This window comes from Aotus nancymaae, unplaced genomic scaffold (assembly GCF_030222135.1).
Source record: "Aotus nancymaae isolate 86718 unplaced genomic scaffold, 86718_ANA_hifiasm-v0.15.2.pri h1tg000033l, whole genome shotgun sequence".
In the NCBI taxonomy this organism is placed as follows: domain Eukaryota; kingdom Metazoa; phylum Chordata; class Mammalia; order Primates; family Aotidae; genus Aotus; species Aotus nancymaae.
This window is the reverse complement of record NW_026988447.1, coordinates 447248-473037: the sequence shown is the minus strand read 5'-3', so window position 1 is coordinate 473037 and position 25790 is coordinate 447248. Positions and strand designations below refer to the sequence as shown.

General features: G+C 32.7%; 1 protein-coding gene across 10 annotated transcripts in view; it reads left to right on the top strand.

The window, feature by feature from the left end:
* The window catches only part of LOC105732479 (tolloid-like protein 1), a 256428-nt gene that overhangs the window by 142476 nt on the left and 88162 nt on the right, over window positions 1-25790 (top strand). For all 10 annotated transcript variants that reach the window (XR_010345339.1, XM_012474568.3, XM_064383750.1 and 7 more), the window contains 4 exons: window positions 1238-1416; window positions 5812-5917; window positions 13507-13631; window positions 21509-21624. Coding sequence is in view for 9 of the 10 variants with exons in the window: in XM_012474568.3 (XP_012329991.1) it covers window positions 1238-1416; window positions 5812-5917; window positions 13507-13631; window positions 21509-21624 (526 nt within the window). In the remaining variant the exon portion in view is untranslated. The remainder of the gene's footprint in view (window positions 1-1237; window positions 1417-5811; window positions 5918-13506; window positions 13632-21508; window positions 21625-25790) is intronic.

The following is a 25790-nucleotide window of genomic DNA, read 5'->3' as shown; positions in this document are numbered from 1 at the left end:
CGCCTGCTCTGGTGCATAGATGGATGTGAGATGTGTTTTTGCTGTGCTCTCACATGGTACATGGAGTCAGGGGAGCTCTCTGGGGCCTCTTTTATAAAGGCACTGATCTCTTTATAAAGGCAGAGCCCTCGTGATCCCTAATCACCTTCCAAGGGCTCTGCCTTCAAATACTATCATCATGAAGATCAGGTTTCAACATATGAATTTTGGGGCGACATAAGTATTCAGTTCCTAACACTAGTTAACCATTAACTTTAGGTAATTCATCTTTTGAAAATAATTTTCTTTTCTTTCTTTCTTTTTTTTTTTTTTAAGAGACAGGATCTTGCTCTGTTGCCCAGGCAGGAGTGCAGTGGTATGATCCTAGCTCACTGCAGACTCAGACTCCTGAGGGCTCAAGTCATCCCTCCACCTCAGCCTCTTAAAGAGCTAGGACTGCAGGCTTGCGCTACAATGCCCAGCTAATTTTTGAATCTTTTGTAGAGATGGGGTCTTACTATGTTTCTTAAGCTGGTCTCAAACTCCTGACCTCAAGCAGTCCTCCCAGGTTGGCCTTCCAAAGTGCTAGGATTACAGGCATGAGCAACTGCAACCAGCCAAAAATAATTTTCTTCAATTAACTTCTTTTAAACATTTATTTTATAAAAAATATTCTTTCATGAGTAGAAAAAGTAATTTTTTTTTGATTAACCAACATCTTTCATAAATAAGCTTAATTCTGTTTTTCTCAAAGAGGAAAAATAAACTTTCTTTAATTTTATATTTAATACTGAAATGATACTGAATTATTGTTGGATAGCCACACTGACAAAGTAATAACCTAGTAATTAATATGAATTCTGAGGATAAAATTATATTAGAAATAAATATATATTGATGTCTTCAGCTTAATTATATGTCTTCAGTAGTACATCATCATTATCATGATGTAATTGTCATCATCATAATTAATTATTTTCTTTTCTGATGTATTTTGGAATGCTTCTAAAATGATGTAAGCATATTTCTAATATATAGATAATTACAAAAGCACTTGAACTGATTGTTCAGAAACTTTTGTTACACTTAAATTTGAAAGGATACCAGAAACTAGACATATATAGTAATAAAGGTTGTTCTGCCTCTGAATGTATTGGACTTTATAGCTCATTACTATTCTTTATAAAAAATTTACCATATTGTTAAGTTTTCTGGCACAACCTTTCCACCACCATCTCCACTTTCTCTTTTATTCCAGATGCTGCTCTTATGTAGGTCGGCGGGGAAATGGACCTCAGGCAATCTCTATCGGCAAGAACTGTGATAAATTTGGGATTGTTGTTCATGAATTGGGCCATGTCATAGGTTTTTGGCATGAACACACACGACCAGATCGAGATAACCATGTAACTATCATAAGAGAAAACATCCAACCAGGTGAGAGGCATAGGATGTGTCGGGTTTAAGGCTGACTGGATATCTTTGAATCATAGTTATGCAGTTTATTGTTTCACTTTCCCAAAAATATAAACTTATGTTTTTGATATAATAGAGTAACATTTTATTTGATTAAAAATTACCCGTGATGATTTTTATATTTTAATTTTTTTCCTGGAGACTGTATGAGTTCATGCATTGATTGGACTTGCTTTCTTTTATAAGATTTAGCTGTTTTATTTCTAAGCTTCTGTGCTTTCCAAGTATTGGGTGTGAGCTATTGAACCATAAATTAAAATTATTAAATGTTTCTTTTTTACTTAAGCATTTTTTGTGCTTAGTTCTATAATTTATGTTATGGGGATTTTAAAAGGACCCAGGGTTTGCCATAAAACGTGCTGCTACCATAGGAATCTATGTTATACCAGGTACAATTTCTGGAGAAAATTCCAGTGAAATGAGTTATTTCCAAGCTAGTATCTTTTTTTTTTTTTTTTTTTTTTTTCCTGAGATTTTCTGCTTAAAGTTGGCTACCCTAAAGACACATTTTTAGGAAAGTTTTCAGTAATTGAAATATAATTTCTAATTAAAATCTGCATTTCTCCGATACTTGATATTTGATAGTAGCCTCATTGTAAGACTTTCTATTTAACTTTTATGTGCATAAAGATCAGTTTATTTCCATTGCCAAAAAATATTCTGTTGTTTGGAATTTTCTTGTAAGGTATAAGCATGTATTTTAAGCATATCCAAAGTGAAAATATGTTTTGATTTTTATTCATGACCAGTTTTGTTACAAAGAGTGAATTCCTTGTGTAAGTAACAGTACTGATCTCTTTATTTGCTCATTATATATTTGGTGCCAATTATTTATGAGGCCAATATTAGGTGTTGAAGATACTGTCATGAAAAATGCAAAGCTTAGTGTGGGATATATACGTATATATATATGATTGCAAGTGAGTGAGAAAGTGAAAGTAGTTAGTAATATATGTTGAGAATAGTGTAGAGTCCAAGCAAAGCATGATAAATAGTTCCTTAGTGAGTCAAGGGAATTGTAAAGGATGAAAATTTAAGACTTAAGTAGAAATATTTCAGGTGGACAGAAGAGTGATTAAATTTCAAGCTAAAAAAACTTCATGAGCAAAGCTATAATTACAGAAAACTGAATTATTTTTATCTGACCATTATGGTTGATAGTAAATTACAAGTGTGGGATTAGTTTGTATCTCATCATTTACTTAGAGAATATTCTCTATGATGTAAACCTCAGGAGAAAATTTGGGTTTTATTCTCTAGTTACTGGGGAATACTTGAAGGATTATAAGAAGGAAAAGTTCAGATTAAAATAAAGAGAACTCATTTTCACAGTCAGTCTTAGAGCAATCATTAACTGGGTGTGGGGGGCGGGATGTGCCTTAAGTCCAGGAAACCTCATAGATGCCTACATGAGTAGGCATGAGAGGTGACTAGGTTCTTAGTAAGGGCAGTACATGTCAAGAGGAAGAAGACGAAATAGTCTTTCAAAAACATTTTAAGAGGAATATCATCATGTGAGGGGAAATCTTCAAAGGTTTTCTTTTTAGGCAACAAGATGAATGTTAGTACCATCATATGAAACATTTGAGATACTGAAATATTGATAAAGCAGCATGTTTTTGAGAAAGAGAAAGGCAATTAATGATTCCATTTAGCATTTCCTCATATTTTAAAAGGCTTCATATGATCCTTATTTTGCAGAGAAAGGAAAGGTGAGTCTGGACTTCAGGGTGTATCTAAAGATAAAATATCTAAAGACAAAAATTTGGCATATATTTGACTAACTAAGGAAAAACTGGAGGGAGAAGAAAAAAAAAGGTCTAGGGTAAAAAATGGGTAAAAACAATATTTAAGGAATATTTAGTAGAGTATGTCCTAAAAGACTAAGAAGGTAGTGCCTAAAAGGTAAGAGAAAAATCAGTGGAATGTGGTGTCCTGGAAGCCAAGGAAACAAATAATTTTAAAAAGGATGAAGTAATCTGTAGAGTTAGATATCAAAAATAAGTATAAAAAATGGATACTCCCCTATATAGAAGACTCTAATGTATAAGCTATCAAGATTCATCCTATATATCACTAGGTGGGAAATAAAGAGAAAATAAATCTGAAAATTATTTCAACTACCACATAAATGATAACTTGGCTGTTAACCAGAGTTATTAGTGTCCTCTATTTGTCAAACATTGTATTATCTGAAAAAAAATTTATAAAAGATGTAATTTTCAAAAATGTTTCTTACTTTTAAAAATAGGACCCTGTTTCAATATAAATATGTATCTAAAACAAGGAAAAAGTATATATAATATGTAGTAAAAATAAACATATAATCCTAAAACAGTGCCAAGCAAATTATGGTTTTTAATATTTTCTTTTGACTAAACATTATGGCCAATAGAAAAAAAATTATTGAGTGAGATTTCTTGAATAATGAGAACCACTGTAACAGAGCAATTCCAGTATGAAAGTGTTTATGTTGGAGAGTAATCTTCAATAGATTTATGATTTGCTGTCAGGCACTTAATATCAAGTCTTAGTCAAGGATGATGTCTAATAAGCATGAACTTTGGATTTTTATTTATATGCCAAATTAGTGATTATGATAGGAACCAAATTGATACAAGGATTCGGTTACTCTAATCCATGTTAGAATATGCTTTTAAGAAGGATGCCTGCCATTTTTAAAATTGTCAAATGTGATTTCCATTAGCGCTATGTATTTTGTTTCTTTTTCCTTCTTTCATGAAATATGCCTAATTTTCTGTTATTTGAACTATGTACAGCTATGTTGTTTTTAACTAACAAAAAATATTGTGTCATATACATGTTAAGTCCTTGAGTTAGATGCATTAAAATGTATTGCTAAAATTGCTTAATGTTCTACTTTCAGAAATTTTTATGGAATATTTTGTTTTAGTTAGAGAATCTAGACCCATATTATGCTCTAAATTGAAATCTTACAGGTTAAAAAGTATAAAATACATAGCTTTTAGAAAATCTGATCATAGATTTGTTATATTAGACTTCAGATTGCTTATGACACAAAAGTTTTAACAGTTGCCTCTATCATGGGTTGAAGAGAATGTTGAATATTTCCCAAGAATGGTCATAACATAAATAGACTTATCAGAGATTCGTGGAGCACATATATCATTATAAGGTTTGGTTAGTTAATTTTAAATTAAGCTGTGTAAATTTCTTAAAAGATGGACTAAAACACTTTGGTCTAGGACTTGGGTTCTTTAACTCCCTATTGATTCTTCATTCTTAATTCTCAAGTGAGTACCCCAGATTTCCTTTATCACATGAGACAGCACTCAAGGAAAACTCTTATTAATGTGATCTTTTATATTTAATTGAAATATGGCAATTGGAATAAAAACCTAGGTTGATGAATGGCATAATAGTTCCATTTTTAGGCCCAAAATTGGATTTGGAATTCCAATAGCTTATCTTTCTTTATATTTTGATGTTTCAAAGCTTTTTGTTACATAAGTGATATGATTTGCACAACCTTTAGCTACTTAAATTGTGAAAACTGAGTCATCAAAACTTAAACTCTCTTTGAAGGAATGTTCCTTTCTGGAACCATTGAATTTAAGTTTGTGTTCTTTTCAAATTTTGAGAAATAATACTACAATACAGATACAAACAGACAGTTGAAAAATCTATTAAAAATGAAGATGTCCAGAAGCTAAACTAACAGATGTGGAAATCAAAAAAAAAATTAAGTTCTTAAGCATGTTCTTCTTAATTTCAAAGTAGAACTGCCTTTTCATCATGAATAAACTTGTTTAATTTTTAAATGAAAGTAGAGAATTTGCTGCTATTTTTATATCTTGAGTGATGAAGTCATGGAGCTAAAGCCTACAGAGCTCTGTTTATACTAATATTGTTTTTGTATCTTTTTACATTGTTTCATAGAAAGGAATTAAACCAAATAGGAAGATAATTTTTTGTGGGAACTGGCAAATCTAGTCATAAAAATGGGAAAACTCCTTAGATGAAAATGTAACTTTTTATAATTATTTCTACGTTACCAAAAATGCAGTAAGATTTTGGAGAAATCAATATTATGAAGTGTTAAAAGAGCATACATATAAAACAAAGTCAATATATGCTTTTTGGTAGTTCACCTTTGTGCAGAAGTTAATTAACACTTTGTTCCAATTCAATATTGCTTTTCAACATGATGGTAGAGTGAAGACAGATGCTTTTTGTATGTGTCTGTGTGTTTGTATGTAAATTCAATCAGCAAAATCGTTTCACAGAAAGCAGATGCAGGTGTAGGAAAGGTCTTCTGGTCTTTTTTCTGTCAGTTAAAAGACTTCTGAGATTTTGTTTATCCCTGGTTCTTAGGTCAAGAGTACAATTTTCTGAAGATGGAGCCGGGAGAAGTAAACTCACTTGGAGAAAGATATGATTTTGACAGTATCATGCACTATGCCAGGAACACCTTCTCAAGGTTGGAGTCTCAGGTTATACCTTTTGACTTTTAATTCCTTTCCTCCATTTGGCTCCTCACAAAGCTATGCCTGACATTAGAACTAGAATTACTTTCAAATATTGCTGCCTCACCACAGAAATAAAGTAGAAAAGTAATTGATGAAGATTTATTGACAAAAGCCAGTACTGAAAATGTATTTTTACATTCTCTACTAGATACATGAATTTAAAGTGATAATTAAGATGGTATAAATTATGTAAACAATTTTATATTTCTAAATCATTAAAAATTTGAATTAAAAGTATTACCAAACGAATTAGCATATTAAATTGACAAAGCATTGTTTAATGAAAATTGGATATTCATAAGTTAAATAGGTTCTCTAGAAGTTCAGTTGGAATGTCACAATCTTTGTGACTTGTGCTTTATACTGTGTATTTTCTACTGCTTAAGTACAACTTAAACTCAAAAATTTGTATTACTAAATGAATTGTTAAATAACATATTAGAAAGATATTTTATCTCACAAAATTTGGAATTATAGTTCATTACTCATTAACCTTACAATTATTTCATTAATGACTTAAAGCTACTTTTAAAGAATGCAATAAATTTGGGTTTTGATATACTTCATTCTAAAGATGATGTCATCAGGCAAATAGTTCCCAGGTAAGGAATTTGGAAGTGTTAAACCATTGAATTCACTCTTTTTTCCATTTATGCCCATTTTACGCTCATATGTCATTTCAGCTCTTTTTTTTTTTTTTTTTTTTTGCCCACTTACGTCCATTTCACAGTTCATTAACGTCTATTTCTGAAGACAAGGTGAGGAAAAGGGAAAAATATTCAAATTTATTAACCTGTTTTTGTAAAACTTTCTTGGTAAAAAGTAGAGAAGGATGTGTTAAAGAAACCTTAATACTTGGATACATTTACTAATTATCTATTTTTGCCAAACCAAAGTTTATTATTTAAAAAATTTATGTTAACTGTATTTTTAAAATTACTCTTTTCTAAAGTACATGATTTATAGACATACATACTTATTTGTTAAAATATAAGTAACTGTCCAAATGACTATTTTTTCTAGAACTTGAATTTAAGATTTCAATATACATATATATTTATTTTATTGTACTTTAGATTCTGGGGTACATGTGCAGATCATGCAGAATCGTTGCATAGGTACATACATGGCAATGTGGTTTGCTGCCTCCATCCCCCTGTCACCTATATCTGGCATTTCTCCCCATGTTTTCTCTCCTCAACCTCCCTACCCCCCACTGTCCCTCCTGTAGTTCCCCTCAACAGACCCCAGTGTGTGATGCTCCCCTGCCTGTGTCCATGTGTTCTCATTGTTCAACACCCACCTATGAGTGAGAACATGCAGTGTTTGATTTTCTGTTCTTGCATCAGTTTGCTGAGAATGACGGTTTCCAGATTCATCCGTGCCCCTTTAAAGGACGTGAACTTACTGTTTTTTATGGCTGCATAGTATTCCATGGTGTTTATGTGACACATTTTCCTTGTCCAGTCTATCATCAATGGGCATTTGGGTTGGTTCCAGGTCTTTGCTATTGTAAACAGTTCATGTGTCTTTATAATAGAATGATTTATAATCCTTTGGATATATACCCAGTAATGGGATTGCTGGGTCAAACGGAATTTCTATTTCTAGGTTCTTGAGGAATCACCACACTGTCTTCCACAATGGTTGAACTAATTTACATTCCCACCAACAGTGTAAAAGTGTTCCTATTTCTCCATATCCTCTCCAGCATCTGTCGTCTCTAGATTTTTTGATGACTGCCATTCTTACTGGCTTGAGATGGTATCTCAATGTGGTTTTGATTTGCATTTCTCTAATGACCAGTGATGATGATATGTTTGTTAGCCTCATAAATGTCTTCTTTTGAAAAGTGTCTATTCATATCCTTCACCCACTTTTGAATGGGTTGTTTTTTCTTGTAAATCTGTTTTCGTTCTTCATAGATTCTGGATATTTGCCGTTTGTCAGAAGGGTAGATTGCAAAAATTTTTTTGCGTTCTGTTGGTTGCTGATTCACTATAATGACTGTTTCTTTTGCAGTGCAGCAGCTCCGGAGTTTAATTAGATCCCATTTGTCTATTTTGGCTTTTGTTGCCACTGCTTTTGGTGTTTTAGTCATGAAGTCCTTGCCTATGCCTATGTCCTGAATGGTTTTGCCTAGGTTTTCTTCTAGGGTTTTTATGGTGTTAGGTCTTATGTTTAAGTCTTTAATCCATCTGGAGTTAATTTTAGTGTAAGGTGTCAGGAAGGGGTCCAGTTTCTGCTTTCTGCACATAGCTAGCCAAATACACACCCAGTAACTTGACTTGAAATTAATTGTAAAGAGTTACAGAATTTTATTTTCTGGTAAAGGCTTGGAATGGATTTTTCCATAAAACATGTAACACATGGGGATTTGGGTTCCAGTTCAGTCAAAGTGCCTCTCTTGTGATACTGAATTATATTATTTAGAATTAACTTGAGTTTTGGTTCCTTGGAACAGAGGAGGTATTGGAGAGTAGAGAAAAACAGTTTATTCTTTCTGGCCTTCATAGATGATAAAAGTTTAGCAAAGTTCAAAATGTATGTTTCCCCTTATTCTATACTCTTTTTCCATATTACATTGCATATTTTCCCATAAATTAATCTGCTCTTGTTTCCCATAGTCCACCTCCTTCACACCTGCTTTTGCGTTGAATGCCAATCCACTGTTACATATTACTTATCCTATTGTTTCAAAGCCATCCTATGCATTTGTCATAAATAAACTCAGCACTTCTACTGTACAGAAAAACACATAACATAAAATTTGCTATCTTAACCATTCTAGGCATACAAGTCAGTAGCGTTATTAAAGGATATTGATATTATTGTGAAATAGATGTCCAGAACTTTTTCACCTTGCAAAACTGAAACTCTATACCTATTAAAGAACTTTCCTTTTCCACCTCTCCTCAGACCCTTGCAGTCACCATTCTATTTTCTGTTTATAAATTTGACTACTTTTGATATTGTATGTAACTGGAGGCATACAGTATTTGTCCTTTCATGATTGGCTTATTTCAGTCAGCATTATTTCCTCAAGGTTGGTCTATGTTGTAGTGTGTGAAAGTATTTCCTCACTTTTAAGGCCAAATAATATTTCATTGTAAGTATATGCCACATTTTGTTTATATTGTCATCTGTCAGTGGGCATTTGTGTAGCTTCTGGCTCTTGTGAATAATGCTGATATGAACATGTGTGTGCAGATAACTCTCAGAGACACTGCTATTAATTCTTTTGGTTAGCTACCCCGAAGTAGGATTGCTGGGTTATATACTAGTTTTATTTTTAACTTTTTAAGGAACATCCATACTCTTTTCCATAGTGTTTGCACCATTTTAGAATTCCATCAAAGGTACACATGGGCTTCAATTTCTCTTCATCCTAATCAACACATTACTTTTTGTTATTTGAATGTTAGCCATTCTGGGTGTGATGTCATATCTCATTATGGTTTTGATTAATGAACATCTTTTTATATGCTTGGTGGCATTTGTATATCATCTTTGGAGAAATCTTTATTTAAGTCCTTTGCCCATGTTTAAATCAGAATAATATTTTATTATTTTGTTGTTAAGTAGTAGAAGTTCTTTATATACTCTGATTATTAACCACTTATTTTATATTATTTTCTTGTTAAGTAGTAGAAGTTCTTTATATATTCTGGTTATTAACCACTTACTTTATATGATTTGGAAATATTTTTTCCCATTTTGTAGGTTGCCTTTTCATTCAGTTGACTGCATCCTTTTATGTACACAGTATTGCATGTCTGCTGTCATCCTATTTGTCTATTTTGGTTTTATTGACTGTGCTTTTTGTTTCATATCCAAGAAATCATGGTCACATCTAATGCCATGAAACTTTCCCGTTGTATTTTATTCTAGGAGTTGTATAGTTTTGGGTCTTATTTTTAGTTATTTAATGCATTTTGAGTTAATTAATTTTTTTTAAAAAAGCTTGATTTTATTCTTCTAAATGTGGATATCCAGTTTTCTCAGTATCATTTGTTGAAAAAAACTGTCATTTCCTAATTGAGGGATCTTGGCACCCTTGTTAAAGATAATATGATCATGTGCATGGTGGTTTATTTCTGTACTCTCTATTTTATTTTGCCGGTCTATTGGTCTGCTTTTATACCAGTACTGCACTGTTTTTACTACTGTAGCTTTGTGATATGTTTTGAAATCAGTTCTGCAAAGTTGGAGTTTGAATTTTTCAAATTTTTCTTCTTTTTCAAAACTGTTTTGGCTATTTGGTATCTCTTGAGATCATGCCTGATTTTTAGTATAAATTTTTCTATTTTCAGCAAAACATTGTTGAGATTCTGATTGAAATTGCATTGAATCTGAGATCACTTTGGATGTTATAGCATCTTAACAGTGTTAAGTGCTCTAATTCAGGAACAAGGGATCGTCATCTCTTCTTTAATTTCTTTCAGCAGTGTCTTTAGCTTTCAGTATAAAAGTCTTTCACTTCTTTGGTTAAGTTTATTTCTAAGCATGTTTTTTGATGCTGTTATAAATGGAATCAATTATCTTTTTTGATTGTTTGTTGTAAATGCATAGAAAAGCAAGCTATTTTTGCATGTTGATTTTATATCCTATGACTTTGCTTAATTCATTGACTAGTTCTAACAGGGTTTTATTATGTGTGAAATAATTAGGATTTTTTATATATAAGATCAAGTCATTTGCAAACAGTGAGAATTTTACTTCTTTCTGTCCAATTTGGATGGCTTTTATATTATTGTATTTTGTTCCATTGCACTGACTAAGGCTAAGAATGGGAATCCTTGCCTTGTTCCTTATTTTAGAAGAAAATATTTTTATTTTTTACTATGGATTATGATATTATGTGTGGGATTTTCATACATAGTTTTTATTATGTTGAGGTAGCTTCCTCCAATTCCTAGATTTTTGAGTGTTTATTATAAAAGGATGTTGAAGCTCTCAAATGCTTCTTCTATATCAACTAACATGATCATTTGGTTTTTGTTCTTTATTCTGTTTATGTAGGTATTTGTAGTTTCTTAGTTTTAAAAATTCTGAGACCACAGAGTCTATAAGTTACAATTGTTTTTATGAATGTTGCCTATCCATATATTTAGGGAATCACTTATGGGTAGAATAGAAATGGATCCATAGGGTCTTTATATGTGTGAATATGTTACAATGTACATGCTTCTGAACTGTGGACTGCCCATTTTTCATTAGAAAAAGGTTGTAAAATTTTACAAATTTTTGTTAAAAGTATAGCTAATTTGTTCTTTCAATGTAGGTAGACCAAATCAAGAATAGTAAGTGAACCACGATATGATCTGTCTTTGCATATTGATAGTGGCTCACTGAGAAGGTTTGGTAAGATCCTGCATTGCTCACTTGTCAGGATTTGGAGAAGAATAATTGATAACTTCCTGACCACAAAGAAAGAACAAAAGACTGAGTGACTAACTCCCTTGGAATGGAAGGGAGATTACCTTAGAAGACACAATAAAATGAAATTCATAATTCTGTTTTCTGAAATTGAATATATTCTCTCCAAGATATCATTGAATTTTTTTAATAGAATCTTTTTTTCAAAGTTAGGAAAAAATCAAACCCCAGAGATGACAACTTTGATTTTAGAAATAAATAAAGAAAATAGTAAATAATTTGTAGTACTGCAGTACTACAGAAATTTAATACTCCATTAATTTGAGTTTATGTAATTAATGTATCTGTTGGCTCATGCATAAAGTTAAAAGGATTTTCTCAATGCTACCTTGTAACTTGTTTGTTTTCAACTACAGTGGCCTACCCGTAGTTGTGTCTTATTAAATATGCACAAACTCTCACTTTTGATGGTCAGTTCTCATAAATCGCTAGCTATACTTCTCTGCTTTCTTTTCAGATAGTGTACATTTTTAGGTTGTATAGTAAAGAGTCCAGTCTCCCTATTTGAATTAGTTGTATCTAAAGATCTAAAGACCTAAAGGGAAAGTGCCCTTTCCCTTACCTAGGAGCCAGGGTAGTTAGTAATAAAATTACTCATAGATCATATTACTCCTCTGTTTACCATTTTCCTGTAGATTAACAATTGTCCTCAGAGTAAAAGTTAAATTATCTGGCTGGTGCTCAGACATTTTAAGGGTCCTCTCATTTCTGAGCTGTTGTGTTTCTCTGGTAACACTGTACTGCCAGTTACCCACATTTCTCTCATCTTCACTTTCTTCGTGTGCGACTAAAATGTCAACTTTCAAGTGAGTTTTTCTTTGATCACTCTATTTAAAAGCAGCCCATCACTGCACAATCAGTATCCATCTTCTCACCTTTATTTTTCTCCATAGTACCTATTACTACCTGGATTATCAATCCTTTGTTTAATGTCTCTTTCCTCGCATTTGAATATTAGAATCATAGAGGAAGGAATACCTGTTTGTTTTATTTACTGCTATAAATCCAGACCTAGAACAGTACTTAATATTTCCTAATGGAAGCTAAGTAGAGCTAAAAATGCTGTTCTTTTAATGCAAATGTTAGTTTAAATGCATTTATGTTCACTTATTCATTTTGGAAAGGAGTTTTCCATCATTATCTCAATTTAAAAGATATTATAACATTTTATTTTTTAATTTTAAATATTTTTATAAAAAGGTTTTTTGTCGTTGCTTGTTTTTGGTAAATCCACATACACACAACCCATACTTCTCAAACCCATGGAATAGCCTCCCAGTTCATTTAACTTTTAAATTCCCACTTCTTTAGAGCTATAAATGTTTGACATACATTAAAAAAAAAAAAAATAGAACGTATTTTTAGGGCACTGCATTCAGAACTTTAGGTCCTGCATATTAGGAAAAATTAGTGATTATTTTACCACAATCTTGAGTCCCAACAACTATCTGTAGTTTAACATTATTAGGGCATTGATTAGGTTTTCTTATTTATTAATTTTACCATGAAAATTGAAAACATTTGCTTGAAATCACCCTAAGTTTTGGCATTCTTTATTTTTTTTTCTTTTGACATTTGCTGTAATACTTGGACTTCTAAGAATACCTAGGTTAAATTAGGAGTTTAATTCAGAAAAATTCACCTATGTATATTTTGTTTGACTCTTACGATTTTAGTAACCTCAACGTTATTTATTGTAGGTTGCTATTAGGGAAATAGACCTCTATGAGGAATAATTGTTTTGCAACCTGGTAATCCAAGGAATTCTTAGATCTGCTTGGGAAACCAAAAGAAATGTCATGGTGTACTTTGTGGGGGATTATAAGGTATTCCATATTTTGAAGAACATATATGTTTCTAGGAAAAAAATGAATGTCATCATTGACCTTATACTAGGCATACACATTTAACATGCATGGTTTTTTTCTACTTTGATGAAAGTGTTTTGAAAACCTGATATGCTGCTTAAATCACCAAAGGTGTATTTCTCCTTTGATTGACTTGAGTTTGAAATAAATAATTTTATAATAGTAAAGACTTTATGAGTTTTCATTTGGTGACTTAGGTGTGGTTTGCTTCTGTTTTTTTTTTTTTTTTTCAGGGGGATGTTTCTGGATACCATTCTCCCCTCCCGTGATGATAATGGCATTCGACCTGCAATTGGTCAGCGAACTCGCCTAAGCAAAGGAGATATCGCACAGGCAAGAAAGCTGTATAGATGTCCAGGTATTGCACCACACAAACACAAGAGCGTGGTTGTGCTTGATTGTGCTCTTCCAGTTGAACAAGCCACAATTTAATCAACTGTTTTATTTGTCTCACTCCCTGTTGGCAAGTGACATGTACAGTTCAAAGTCAGTAATCATAAAACGAGGCAGAAGAGAACTCTGGAACACCTAATTGCTGTAAATAAAAACAAGTTGCTGAAATCAAAGTTCAAGCACAGGGAGAGTATGCTTTATTTCTTTTAATTTAATGAGTGAAAGAGCAAAATAGAATGGTTGCTTAATAGTCATTAAGTAGTTGCATGATTTCATAGTCAAATACTAAATTTCCATTCTAACATAAAAGCATATCCCTTATTTGAACTTCAGCACTGGATCCTGGATGATCTTTTCTTGCAAGTATCATCATTAATGGCATATAAATTACAATTTTATCAATAGAAATGCATAACTTTGTTGTTAAAAAAAGTTCTAACCAGTTGCAAGTGAACTACTCTATGTTTTTCCCCTAAATAAAGTTTCAAAAGCAGATTCATGAAAGGTCTTAATGTTCTAAGGGAACACTATGTTTTAATGGTCCAAGAAAGAAAAAGATTCTGTTTTCCAAATTAGAAATCTAGACTCTATGAACCTCCAGTGTACTCACAATATTTGAAATATCCTATAGCAAACAAACATGTTTAACTTTGCACAACACAGTATTTTCCAAATTATTTGTCCAAGGAAACCTTCTTTTTCCCAATGTTTACTTGTAAAATTTACTTTTGGAAGTATTGTTCTACATACCTAAGATTGCAGATATAATAAAATAATTACTGTAAAACTTTTAATTTGCTATGAATCTGATAATCTTTGCAGAAAATCAGAGAAATGATGGATATCTAAATTGTTGGAGTTTTATATAGATAATTGCTTATGTTTATATATTAAGTTATTGGAAAAGTCTTATATTACTTAAATTTTTATAATTTCTGGTGTCAGTTGAGGGAACTTTTCATTTTGGCTATCAGAGAGGACTAGTTAATTCATCTTAAAAATTGAATATGTACGCATTGACATATGGTATAGAACCCTTATGTTGAACAGAGTAAATTCATTAATTTACTCAAGTGCAAGCAAGAAAAAGTGAGTTGCTTGATTACTCCCAGGAAATACCTAAAAAGTTCATAATTCAGTATGAAATGGTACTTAATTCGTTGATTCAACCCAATGGATTCTATTGACATTTCTGCTGAGAGAAGGGATTTCCTATTCCTTAATACTAGATTTGTTAAAGAAAGTTGTAAGAAATTATGTTTTTTTCAATTTTACTGTAATTATTAGTTTTCTTGTAACTTAAGACTATTAAGTTTTTAGAAGGGCAGTCGATATTTTCAGAATTTAAAGCTGTATGTGAAACCTTTTACATCATAATGATTCAGTATTGAAAGTGAGTTTTCAAATTTTTTTGTATGTAAATATATCTAATTGTCTGCCTATCTAATTTTTCTATGTACCAAAGGACACTTCTACTTACTTCATGCTGCTTACTTAAGTTGCATTCATATTTATATAAACGCCTTTAAAATATTTTATGTATGCCGAGACCATCCTGGTCAACACGGTGAAACCCCGTCTCTACTAAAAATACAAAAAATTAGCTGGGCATGGTGGCGCGTGCCTGTAGTCCCAGCTACTCAGGAGGCTGAGGCAGGAGAATTGCCTGAACCCAGGAGGTGGAGTTTGCGGTGAGCAGAGATCACGCCATTGCACTCCAGCCTGTGTGACAAGAGTGAAACTCCGTCTCAAAAAAAAAAAATATTTTATGTATGCATGTAAGATACACATGTATATGTGGTATATTTTTTAAAATTCAAATTTCCATAAGCAAAATGAATTTATAAGAGAATGATACCACTGTGACAAAAGATATGGGTGATGCTTGACTAATGTCTAGTAACATTGGGCATATATTTTTGAACTTTTAAAAAGCAAAAATTATTTGATTAATAGCAACTAAATAAATGAACCCTTTGTGTATAAAACTATCTTGATAATATCTCTAAATGTAAGACTATATACACTACATTTGAGAAGTACACTGGAGATTCATATGCACACTGACTTGTAGAAAATTCAGGAAGAATAAAAAACTAACCTTATGATACTGTAATTTAATTTTTAGCCTACGATTCTTGGATATTTCAGTTATAAACAGGAAGATTATTAGAAGCATAGTTTCTACTTTAGATTTCAATTGTGTAAAATACATTAATAGGCCATTTTTGTACTTGAAATATAGAAATAATGTATACATTATTTTAATTATTTTGTTTAAAACCACATTTATGAAAGCACTATGATCTGTGAAAAAGATATTTTATATTTCTGAAACAGTATAAAAAGCAAGTTACTGTATTACAGCTAATAAAATAACTGGAGTAAGCAATAAAGAAATGTAAATATATGTATATACATATACATATATATGTGTGTGTGTGTGTGTGTATATATATATATATTCTAGTGTTAACTGTTAGTTCCCCAAATCTTCGTGAATGATTTTTTTCTTCTTGGCCCTTTTTTTCAACTTTTATCTTAGATTCAAGGGTTACATGTGCAGGTTTGTTACATGGGAATGTTGTGTGATGCTGAGGTCTGGGCTGTGAATGATCCTGTCACCCAGGTTCTAAACATAGTACCCAATAGGTAGTTCTTCAAATCTTGCTGCCTTCCACTCTCTCCTCTAGTTGTCCACACTGTCTGTTGTTCTCATCTTTATGTCCATGCATACTGCATGTTCAGCTCCCACTTATAAGTGAAAATACGTGGTATTTGGTCTTCCGTTCCTAAGTTAATTCACTTCGGATTATGGCCTCCATCTCCATTCATGTGCTACAAAGGACATGATTTCATTCCTTTTATAGCTGTGCAGTATTTCATGGTGTATACGTATCACATTTTCTTTATTCAATCCACCATTGGTTAACATCAAGGTTGATTCCATGTCTTTGCTATTGTGAACAGTGCTATGATGAACATACCAGTGCATGTGTCTTTTTGGTGGTACGATCTATTTTCCTTAGGATATATGCTTAGTTTAAGATGGCAGGGTTGAATTGTAGTTGTGTTTTAAGTTCTTTGAGAAATCTCCAAACTCCTTTCCATGATGGCTGAACTACTTTTTATTTCCAACAACAGTGTGTAAGCATTCTCTTTCTCCACAGCCTCACCAGTGTCTATTGCTTTTCATCTTTTTAGTAATAGCCATTTTGATTGGTATGAGATGGACTTTTTCATATTCACCAAATAGCTCCCTCCCTTTCTCTTGTTCTCTCTCGTTTCCTATGTTTCTTTCTCTGCCCCTCTCAGCCACTATGTTCATGTGGATGTATCTATCTCCCTTTTTGTTTCTTTCTCTTTCTGAAATAGTTAGCTTTCAGCCCTGCATGTGGTTATATGTTTAAGATTCTTCTTTTCCTTAAACAAAGTGCACTTACGATTTGTCAGGTTAAGGACAATGATATTGGCATAAATATACTTACCACGGGCCAAACAACATTAAGTTATACTGATACAGTAGGTTTACCAATGACTCCAAGCACATGAATGGAATAGAGTTAAAGATTTATAACTGTATATATAAGTCTAAATAGGATGACTTATGTGTGAATGACCCAGAAGAGAGTATATAAATTGAGATCTGATTGTGTTTGATTTTCATACAGAGAGGATGGGGTTATAAAACTGCATACTCCTTTGGAGTTTGTTTTATTCTTACTCTTTTGTTAGAAATTCCTGGTGGAAAGGCAGACAGAAACAAGCAATGGGGAAAGGACTTCCTATTCAACAGATGGTACTGGGATAATTGGCTAGCCATATGCAGAAGAATGAAACTGGACTCTACCTTTCACCATATACAACTATATACAAAAATTAACTCAAGATGAATTAAAGATTTAAATGTAAGACCTCGAACTATAAGAACCCTTAAATAAAACCTAGGAATCACTATTCTGGACATCGGCCTTGGGAAAGAATTTATGACTAAGTCCTCAAAAGCAGTTGCAACAAAAATAAAAATGGACAAGTGGGACTTAATTAAACTAAATGGCTTCTACACAGCAAAAGAAACCATCAGCAAAGCAAATAGAAAACCTACAGAATGAGAGCGAATATCCACAAACTATGCATCTGACAAAGATCTAATATCCAGAATCTATAAAGAACTTAAGCCAATCAACAAGTAAAACAGATAACCCCATTAAAAAAATAAGCAAAGGATATAAACAGTTAACTTCTCAAAAGAAGACATACAAGCACTAACAAACTTATGAAAAAAAATGGTCATCATCACTAAACATCAGAGAAATGCAAATCAAAACTACAATGAGACATCATCTCACACCAGTCAGAATAGCTGTTATTAAAAAGATGAAAAGCAACAGATGCTGCTGAGGCTGTAAAGTAAAGGGAACACATATACTTGTTGATGGGTTTTAAATTACTTCAGTCACTGTGGAAAGTGGTTTGGAGATTTCTCAAAGAACTTAAAACAGAACTACTATTCAGCCCAGCAATCCCATTCCTGTGTATATATCCAAAAGAAAATAGACTGCTCTGCCAAAAGAGCGCCTGCATTCTCACGTTCATCACTGCACTATTGACAATAGCAAAGGCATGGAATCAGTCTAGGTGTCCATCAGTGCTGGGTTGGATTTTTAAAATGTGGTACCTATAGACCTGGAATACTAGGCAGTCATAAACAGAATGAAGTCATGTCCTTTGTAGCCACATGGATGGAACTGGGGGCCATAATCCTAAATTAACTAACACAGGCACAGAAAAGCAAATAGTGCATGTTCTCACTTATAAGTGGGAGCTAAATATTGAGCACACACGAACATAAACATGGAAACAGTAGACACTGTGGACTACTAGAGGGGATAGAGTGAGAGGCCACAAGGGTTGAAAAATTGCCGGTTAGGTTCTATGCTCCCTACCTGGGTGCAGCATACCCATATAACCGTCTTATACATGTACTCTTTGTATCTAAAATAAAAGTTGAAATTAAAAAATAAAAGAAATGCTGGCAAATAAAGCCAATACATATATTTGGCTACTTTTAATGCCAGCTTTTTTTTCTCATCAGTTTTTGCTCAGCTTTATTAGATCTGCATTTTTATAGCACTGTTTTGTAGAGGCTAATCTTGAAAAGAATACTGACCTGCTAAAGAATATAGCTATTCAGGGTTGTGGCTTTTATGGTCTGTGACAAGTGGGGCCTTGAGTCCAAAAGAGCAAGTTTCTAACAGGCTGGCTATAAATACTACTGAACTTTATTAAATAATATATACATTTTTTAATGTATCAGAAGAGTGATGGCATTAAAATATATACATTTAAATTTTCCTTAACATAATACTCTCATTTTGTGAAATATATAGCTGATAAACATCTTGTAATCTATTCTTATATTTATTTATATATGCCAAAAATATAAATTAGTTTGGTATATGAAACCACAAATAGTTATTGCATACTCATTATGAAAAAGCTCAATATAGAAATAGGTTAGATTTTGAAGCAGTTAGTATGAGGATAAGTTTCTTTTAGTTTGCAGTTGTTTTCATTGCCATTTCTTGCTCTTAGTCTGAGAGACAGGAGAGGAAGCTCTCTTTATGCACTGTTGTATTAAGAAAGAATATGATCCCTTAGAACTCTGGCACTCTACTACTGTAACACACCCTCATCTATTGCCAGATCACATAGCTCCACAAGCGGCGAGACCAAGTCTGTTCAACATGGTGAAACCCCCATCTCTACTAAAAATACAAAAATTAGCTGGGAGTGATGGCTCACACCTGTAATCTCAGCTATTTGTGAGACTGATGCAAGATAATTGCTTGAGCCTAGGAGGTGGAGGCTGCAGTAAGCTGAGATTGCACCACTGCACTCCAGCTTAAGTGATAAATTGAGACTGTCTCTAAAATTAAATTAAATTAAGTTTTAAAAAACTTATGTCATCTTATCAACTCACCTTGCTGTCAACGGACAGTCTAAGCATTTTGAATTAGTAGTGCCAACATTTCTTGGTAATTTTCCTTTAGTTTTTAAAAATAGTAAAGTTTGACTTTTGTATCTGAGAATAAATCAGCAAATTCTGAAACATCTTATGTAGCAGGGGTCAGCTAGCCTGGGACAATCACATTTATTGAAGAAAATTCACAAGTAATTCCCACAACTTCAGTATACATGTTTGTACTTCTTGCATTATAATCAGGCACTATATTATAGACATTAATTTTTAGTGTATGTTGTATTTTGTTTAGCAAGTATGTATCTCCTTAATCAGAACAGTATTGTATGCATACTTTTATGGATTAAATATATTTAATTTATTTAATTGCACTTTGGGAAATTCAGTACTGGCATTCTCTGTGACTTGCTGGGATTTTAAGTTGTTACAGAATTTAGTCTCAAACTGCTGTTAATTATAGATTTTTTTTTAATAGAAACACAATTCCCAAATCATTATTTAGCATTTTACTGATCCTATTTAGAAGCACATTGTTTGCATTAATAAAATCCAAGTACATTTTCATTTTTCTAAGACTTCTTTTAACCTTACATTTATGAAGTGCCCTAGATGATTTATAGAACAGTGCTGACTTATGTATTCTTGACTTTGAGCTTTTTTATTTTGTCCTAAAGTTGCTTTTGTCTGCCTGCTCATCAGACTAAAATTACTTACTCCTACTTTAAATTTATTGTGTCATACAAACATAATACCTATTTTTCTGAATAAATATTTATATCATGTCTATTTTTAGAGCTCTATGCTTTGTTTTTGAATTCACTATCTTTCTTTATTTAACACAAGCTATCCAGATCCATTTATAATTTATTGAGAATTCGATGAGATGAGAGTTCACCTGCTGGTAGCTAAGGCCCTGGAATGAGATAATAGCTCCGTTTTGATTACAGTGTCCTTCAGAGGGAAGAAACTGTTCTTTCAAATTGTTGAGTGAAGGTTGTAAAGAGGACTGGCTGCAGTGGAGGAATTATTCTTAAGCCGAGGATGCTTCAAGCAGCCTAGGTTCATGTGGCACATAGCATGTCTTGCAAGAGCAACAGGGAAGCCCATTGTAGAATGGTGCTGAGAACTAGCCTTGGATGAACACAGAGCCTGATGCTGTGCCGCTAGTAATTTGCTATTTCAAATGACTGATAATTGGTTCCAGGGAATTAAACAAACATAGTAAGAGGAAAATACACAAGTTGCTTTTTCAGCAATTTTTACTTAACATCAACAGAGAAAAGTAAATAAGTATATGTATCTTTTTGGAAAATTTAAATCTTCCATGATGTGTATATATATATATATATACTTATTTTGAAAAATGTTTATTGTGTTGGATATTTTCTTAGAAACTTTGTTGACCACTCATTAGTTATTATTTAATATTTTTAAAACTTGATATGGTATTCACTTAAACTTAACCTCAATTTAAATCAAATATGTTAGTGAAAGGTTTCACATGGTCCCAGAACCATATCATGAAGATATCACTGGCCTGAATCTGAATATGGGTGTACTTTAGAGTGGCTACTGGCTCCTTGGAAATGAATGAGAATGGTTTCAATGAGGAAGAATTTTATGAATGCCAGATTATTTATCTTAAAATTTTGTACAGTGATTCACCATAGTGATGCCATTAAATACACTGGAATTTCGGTAAGACGGACATAAAAAGAAATTTACTTAGAAAAGAAACTACTTCGATAAAATACAAATATTTAGTCTTATTTAATACCAAAACCCTTCAAGGCTTTATTTATGATATTCATGTCTTTTATATAAATTAAGAAATGATCTTATATCTTTTTTCATTTCAGCATGTGGAGAAACCCTACAAGAATCCAATGGCAACCTTTCTTCTCCAGGATTTCCTAATGGCTATCCTTCTTACACACACTGCATCTGGAGAGTTTCTGTGACCCCAGGGGAGAAGGTAGTTTATACCATCAAGCCTACTATTTTACTCTCATATAAGTACAAATGTTCACCTCACTTCAAATATAAATTTGCTTTATCCTTTCTTTTTGTTTGATCTTTCAAATAGACTAAAAAGTTCAGAAAATTCATAATGGAAATTGCTTAAACTCCAGGATTTTTTTTGAAAGATATAATTTAAAAAATTTTAATTCAATAGAAGAGATGAAATAATACAAATTATACTCTCAGATACAAAAGCAATTGTAGTAAAAATTAGCGTCAGAAAGACATTTTAAAAATCCCCATATTAAAATATACATCTAAATGTCCAGTTCAACCAGGAAAAAATTGTAATGAAAATTGTAAACTATTTTCAACTATAATATAAGAAAAATATTGAATACCAGTCCTGTAAAATGCAACTAGAGTAGTACTTAGTTGAAAGAAAATTCACAGACTTAAATACTTACATTAGGAAATGTGAAAGACCCCAAACTAATGAGCCTAGACAACCATATGAAGAGGTTAGAAAAAGAACAATAAAACAAAAGAAAGATATTTAAAAAGGAAATGGTAAAAGATAAAATTAATGACATGAAAATAACATATGATAGGAAGCATGAACAAAGTTGATAGTTAGAATTAACTTAAAAAAAAAAAAAGCAAGGAAATGCATCAGGTGAGGTGGCTCATGCCTGTAATCCCAGCACTTTGGGAGGTCTAGGTGGGAGGATCACTGGAAGTCATGAGTTTGAGACCAACTTGGCCAATGTGGCAAAACCCCATCTCTACTAAAAAATACAAAAATTAGCTTGTCATGGTGACACAAAGCTGTAATCCCAGCTCTTCCGGGGTGCTGATACATGAGAATCACTTGAACCGGAACCAGGGATGGGGAGGCTTCAGTGAGGTGAGATCCCACCACTGCACTCCAGTCTGGGTGACAGAGCAAGACTGAAAACCAACAAACAAACAAACAAACAAAAAAACAACAAGGCTGGGCATGGTGGCTCACACCTGTAAGTCCAACACTGTGGGAGGCCGAGTGGATCACTTGAGACCAGGAGTCTGAGTCCAGCCTGGTCAACATGGTGAAGCCCCGTCTCTACTAAAAATACAAAAATTAGCTGGGCATGTTGGCAAGTGCCTGCGATCCCATCTACTTGGAAGTCTGAGGCAGGAGAATCACTTGACCCTAGTAGGTGGAGGTTGCAGCAAGCCAAGATTGCGTCACTGCACTCCAGTCTGGGTGATACAAGTAAAACTCTGTCTCGAAAAAAAAAATAGACAAAAACAAATCCCAAGGAAATAGATGAAAAGATGTTTGATCAAGAAAGGTGAAGAATAATAGAGAAAGCACAATTATCTAACGTTTCGGAAAAAAGATTTTAAAAGATTATTATAACCATAGAGTCTTCAGACAACAAAATGAGAATAAAAGAATCTTGTGAACATTATATCAGTAACTTAAAAACATTGAATAAAATGGGCAAAATTTCTACAAAATATTGCTACTAAGTTCTTACTCAAGAAGAAATTAAAAAGTATTTACAATAGCAAAGACGTGGAATCAACCTAGACGCCCATCAGTGGTGGATTGGATAAAGAAAATGTGGTACGTATACACTATGGAATACTACACAGCCATAAAAAAAGAATGAACTCATGTCCTTGTAGCAACATGGATGGAGCTGAAGGCCATAATCCTGAATGAATAAATGCAGGAACAGAAATTTAAATACCACAAGTTCTCATTTATAAGTAGGAGCTAAATATTGAGCACTCGTAGATACAAACATGGGAATAATAGACACTGAAGGCTATTAGATGGGGGAGAATGGAAAGGGGGAAATGAGTTGAAAAACTACCTATGGGTAGTTTGTAGTTTGCCTTTGATTCTTATTTAGCTGGAAGAATTCAAGTACTCTCATTAGCTGTGGTGGTAACGCAATTGCAACTTTTTAAAACAAGTTTGATGTTCCTATGATAACTGAATGCTATTAGGAGATAATCATGGTATGGAGTTGTCTAGGTTTTTGTAATATTCACAGTGGAAACTCTGAATCAAACACTCATGTAACATAAATAATTTCTAGATGCAAAAAGTTACAACTGACTTGTAATACATGAATGCGTGCATAGCTCTTGGTATAGTTATTTTTAATTTAAGAATTGTAAGTTTGTTGTAATATGGTTATAGGCGTTGATCAATTTTCTATTTCAGTTCTTTTAAAAAGAGTTAGAAAACCTCATACAATATGAAAAGCTTGGGAGCAAGATTAACCCAATTAAATTGTTTCACAAGAGCAAGTTAATATCTAGGAAAAACATTTCTCCTGTCCAATTTCAAAACTCTCCCCATTAGCATTCAGAGTTAATTTACTTTACTTGTATGTATAATTATCTATAAAACTATATTTCTAAAAATGTTGCAAATAGGAAGAAAAAACTATCATTTTCTCTATTATTTTTCTTAATATTATTTATGATGATTAGTGAATAAATTGGATTGTTATAAGAGGCCAATGAACAATATTAACTCATATTAATCCTTGTGTCTTTATTATTTTCTTATTCTCTTTCTCCTAATATTTGGTTTCATTCTGCTGGATTTTTTTTTTTTCTTACTTCTTGGCTGGGAATTTAACTCATTAATTTAAAGCATGTTTTCTTTTCCAATGTAAACCTTGAAGGCTGTAATTTTCCCTTCAGAACTACCTCACCTGAATTCCACCAGTTTAAAATAGAGTATTTGTTATGTTTCAATTCTAATTTTTTCTGTTTGTTATTTCTCCTTAACCCACATCTTTTTTCTGTAATGTGTTTTTCTTCTTTGCAAACGTTGTTTTTTCAATCATCCTTTCCTATTTATCTCTCCTTGTGTCACATTTAGGTAAAGGACCATTATTGTGTGTCAGTCTTCACAATAGCTTCAGCCTGATATGACCTTGGAAGTGACCAGTATTCATAAGACTAATCTTTGCTTTAAAAATATGTTTTGTGCAATGGTTGGGTACATTCATCTTAATTGTGATATTCATATAGTCTCTATATTATTGTTGTGTCTGTTTGATTTATCAGATATTAATACTTGTCACTATGGTAGATTTGTTAATTGCCTTTACAGCCTTATTAATTTTTGTTTTAATTTACGCTATATCATTTTATATACGTGTTTATAATATTTTATCTCTCTGATGTATTAAACTGTTATCACTGTATAATGAGTTTCTTTATTTCTAGAAATGGGTCAGGTAAAACTCTATTTTGTCTATTATTAAGGAAGCTACACTTACCTTTTGATTAATATCTTTACCAGGTATATCTTTGTCCTGCTCTAGACGTTCAATAATTTCCAACCTTTTGTTTCAGGTATCCAATTCCGTTTATTTTTATTTAGTCAGTGAATGGCAGGTTTTGTTTTTAGTTATAGTGCTAATTGTAGTTCTGTTTATCATGACTATTGGTGCGTTTTAGACAGTCTACAGTCCAGTTTATTTTTTGTTTAATCGATGATGGCAAGCTTTGTCTTTAGTTAGTGTGCTTATTGTAGTTCTATTTATTGTGACTATTGGTGTGTTTTTGTTTCTTGTTTACATTGCGATCCATGCCTTTTTTGTTCTCCCCCTTTGCCTTCTTATGTATTGAATTACATTTTGCTTTTGTCTTATTTCTTTTTTAAAAATTTATTTATTATACTTTAAGTTTGGGGGAACATGTGAAGATTATGCAGGTTTGTTACATAGGTATACACATGCTCTGGTGGTGGTTTGCTGCATCCATCGCCCCGTCATCTACATTAGGTATTTCTCCTAATGCTATCCCTCCCCAATCCCCTCACCCGCTGCTATTCCTCCCCTAAACCCTACCCCCCAACATACCCCTGTGTGTGATGTTCCTCTCCCTGTGTCCCTGTGTTCTTATTGTTCAACACCCACTTATGAGTAAGAACATGCGGTGTTTGCTTTTCTGTTCTTGTGTCAGTTTGCTGAGAATGATCGTTTCCAGTTTCATCCATGTCCCTGCAAAAGGACATGAACTCATCTTTTTTATGGTGCATAGTATTCCATCGTGTATATGTGCCACATTTTCTTTATTCAGTCTATCATCGATGGACATTTGGGTTGGTTCCAAATCTTTGCTATTGTAAACAGTGCTGCAGTAAACATGTGTGTGCATGTG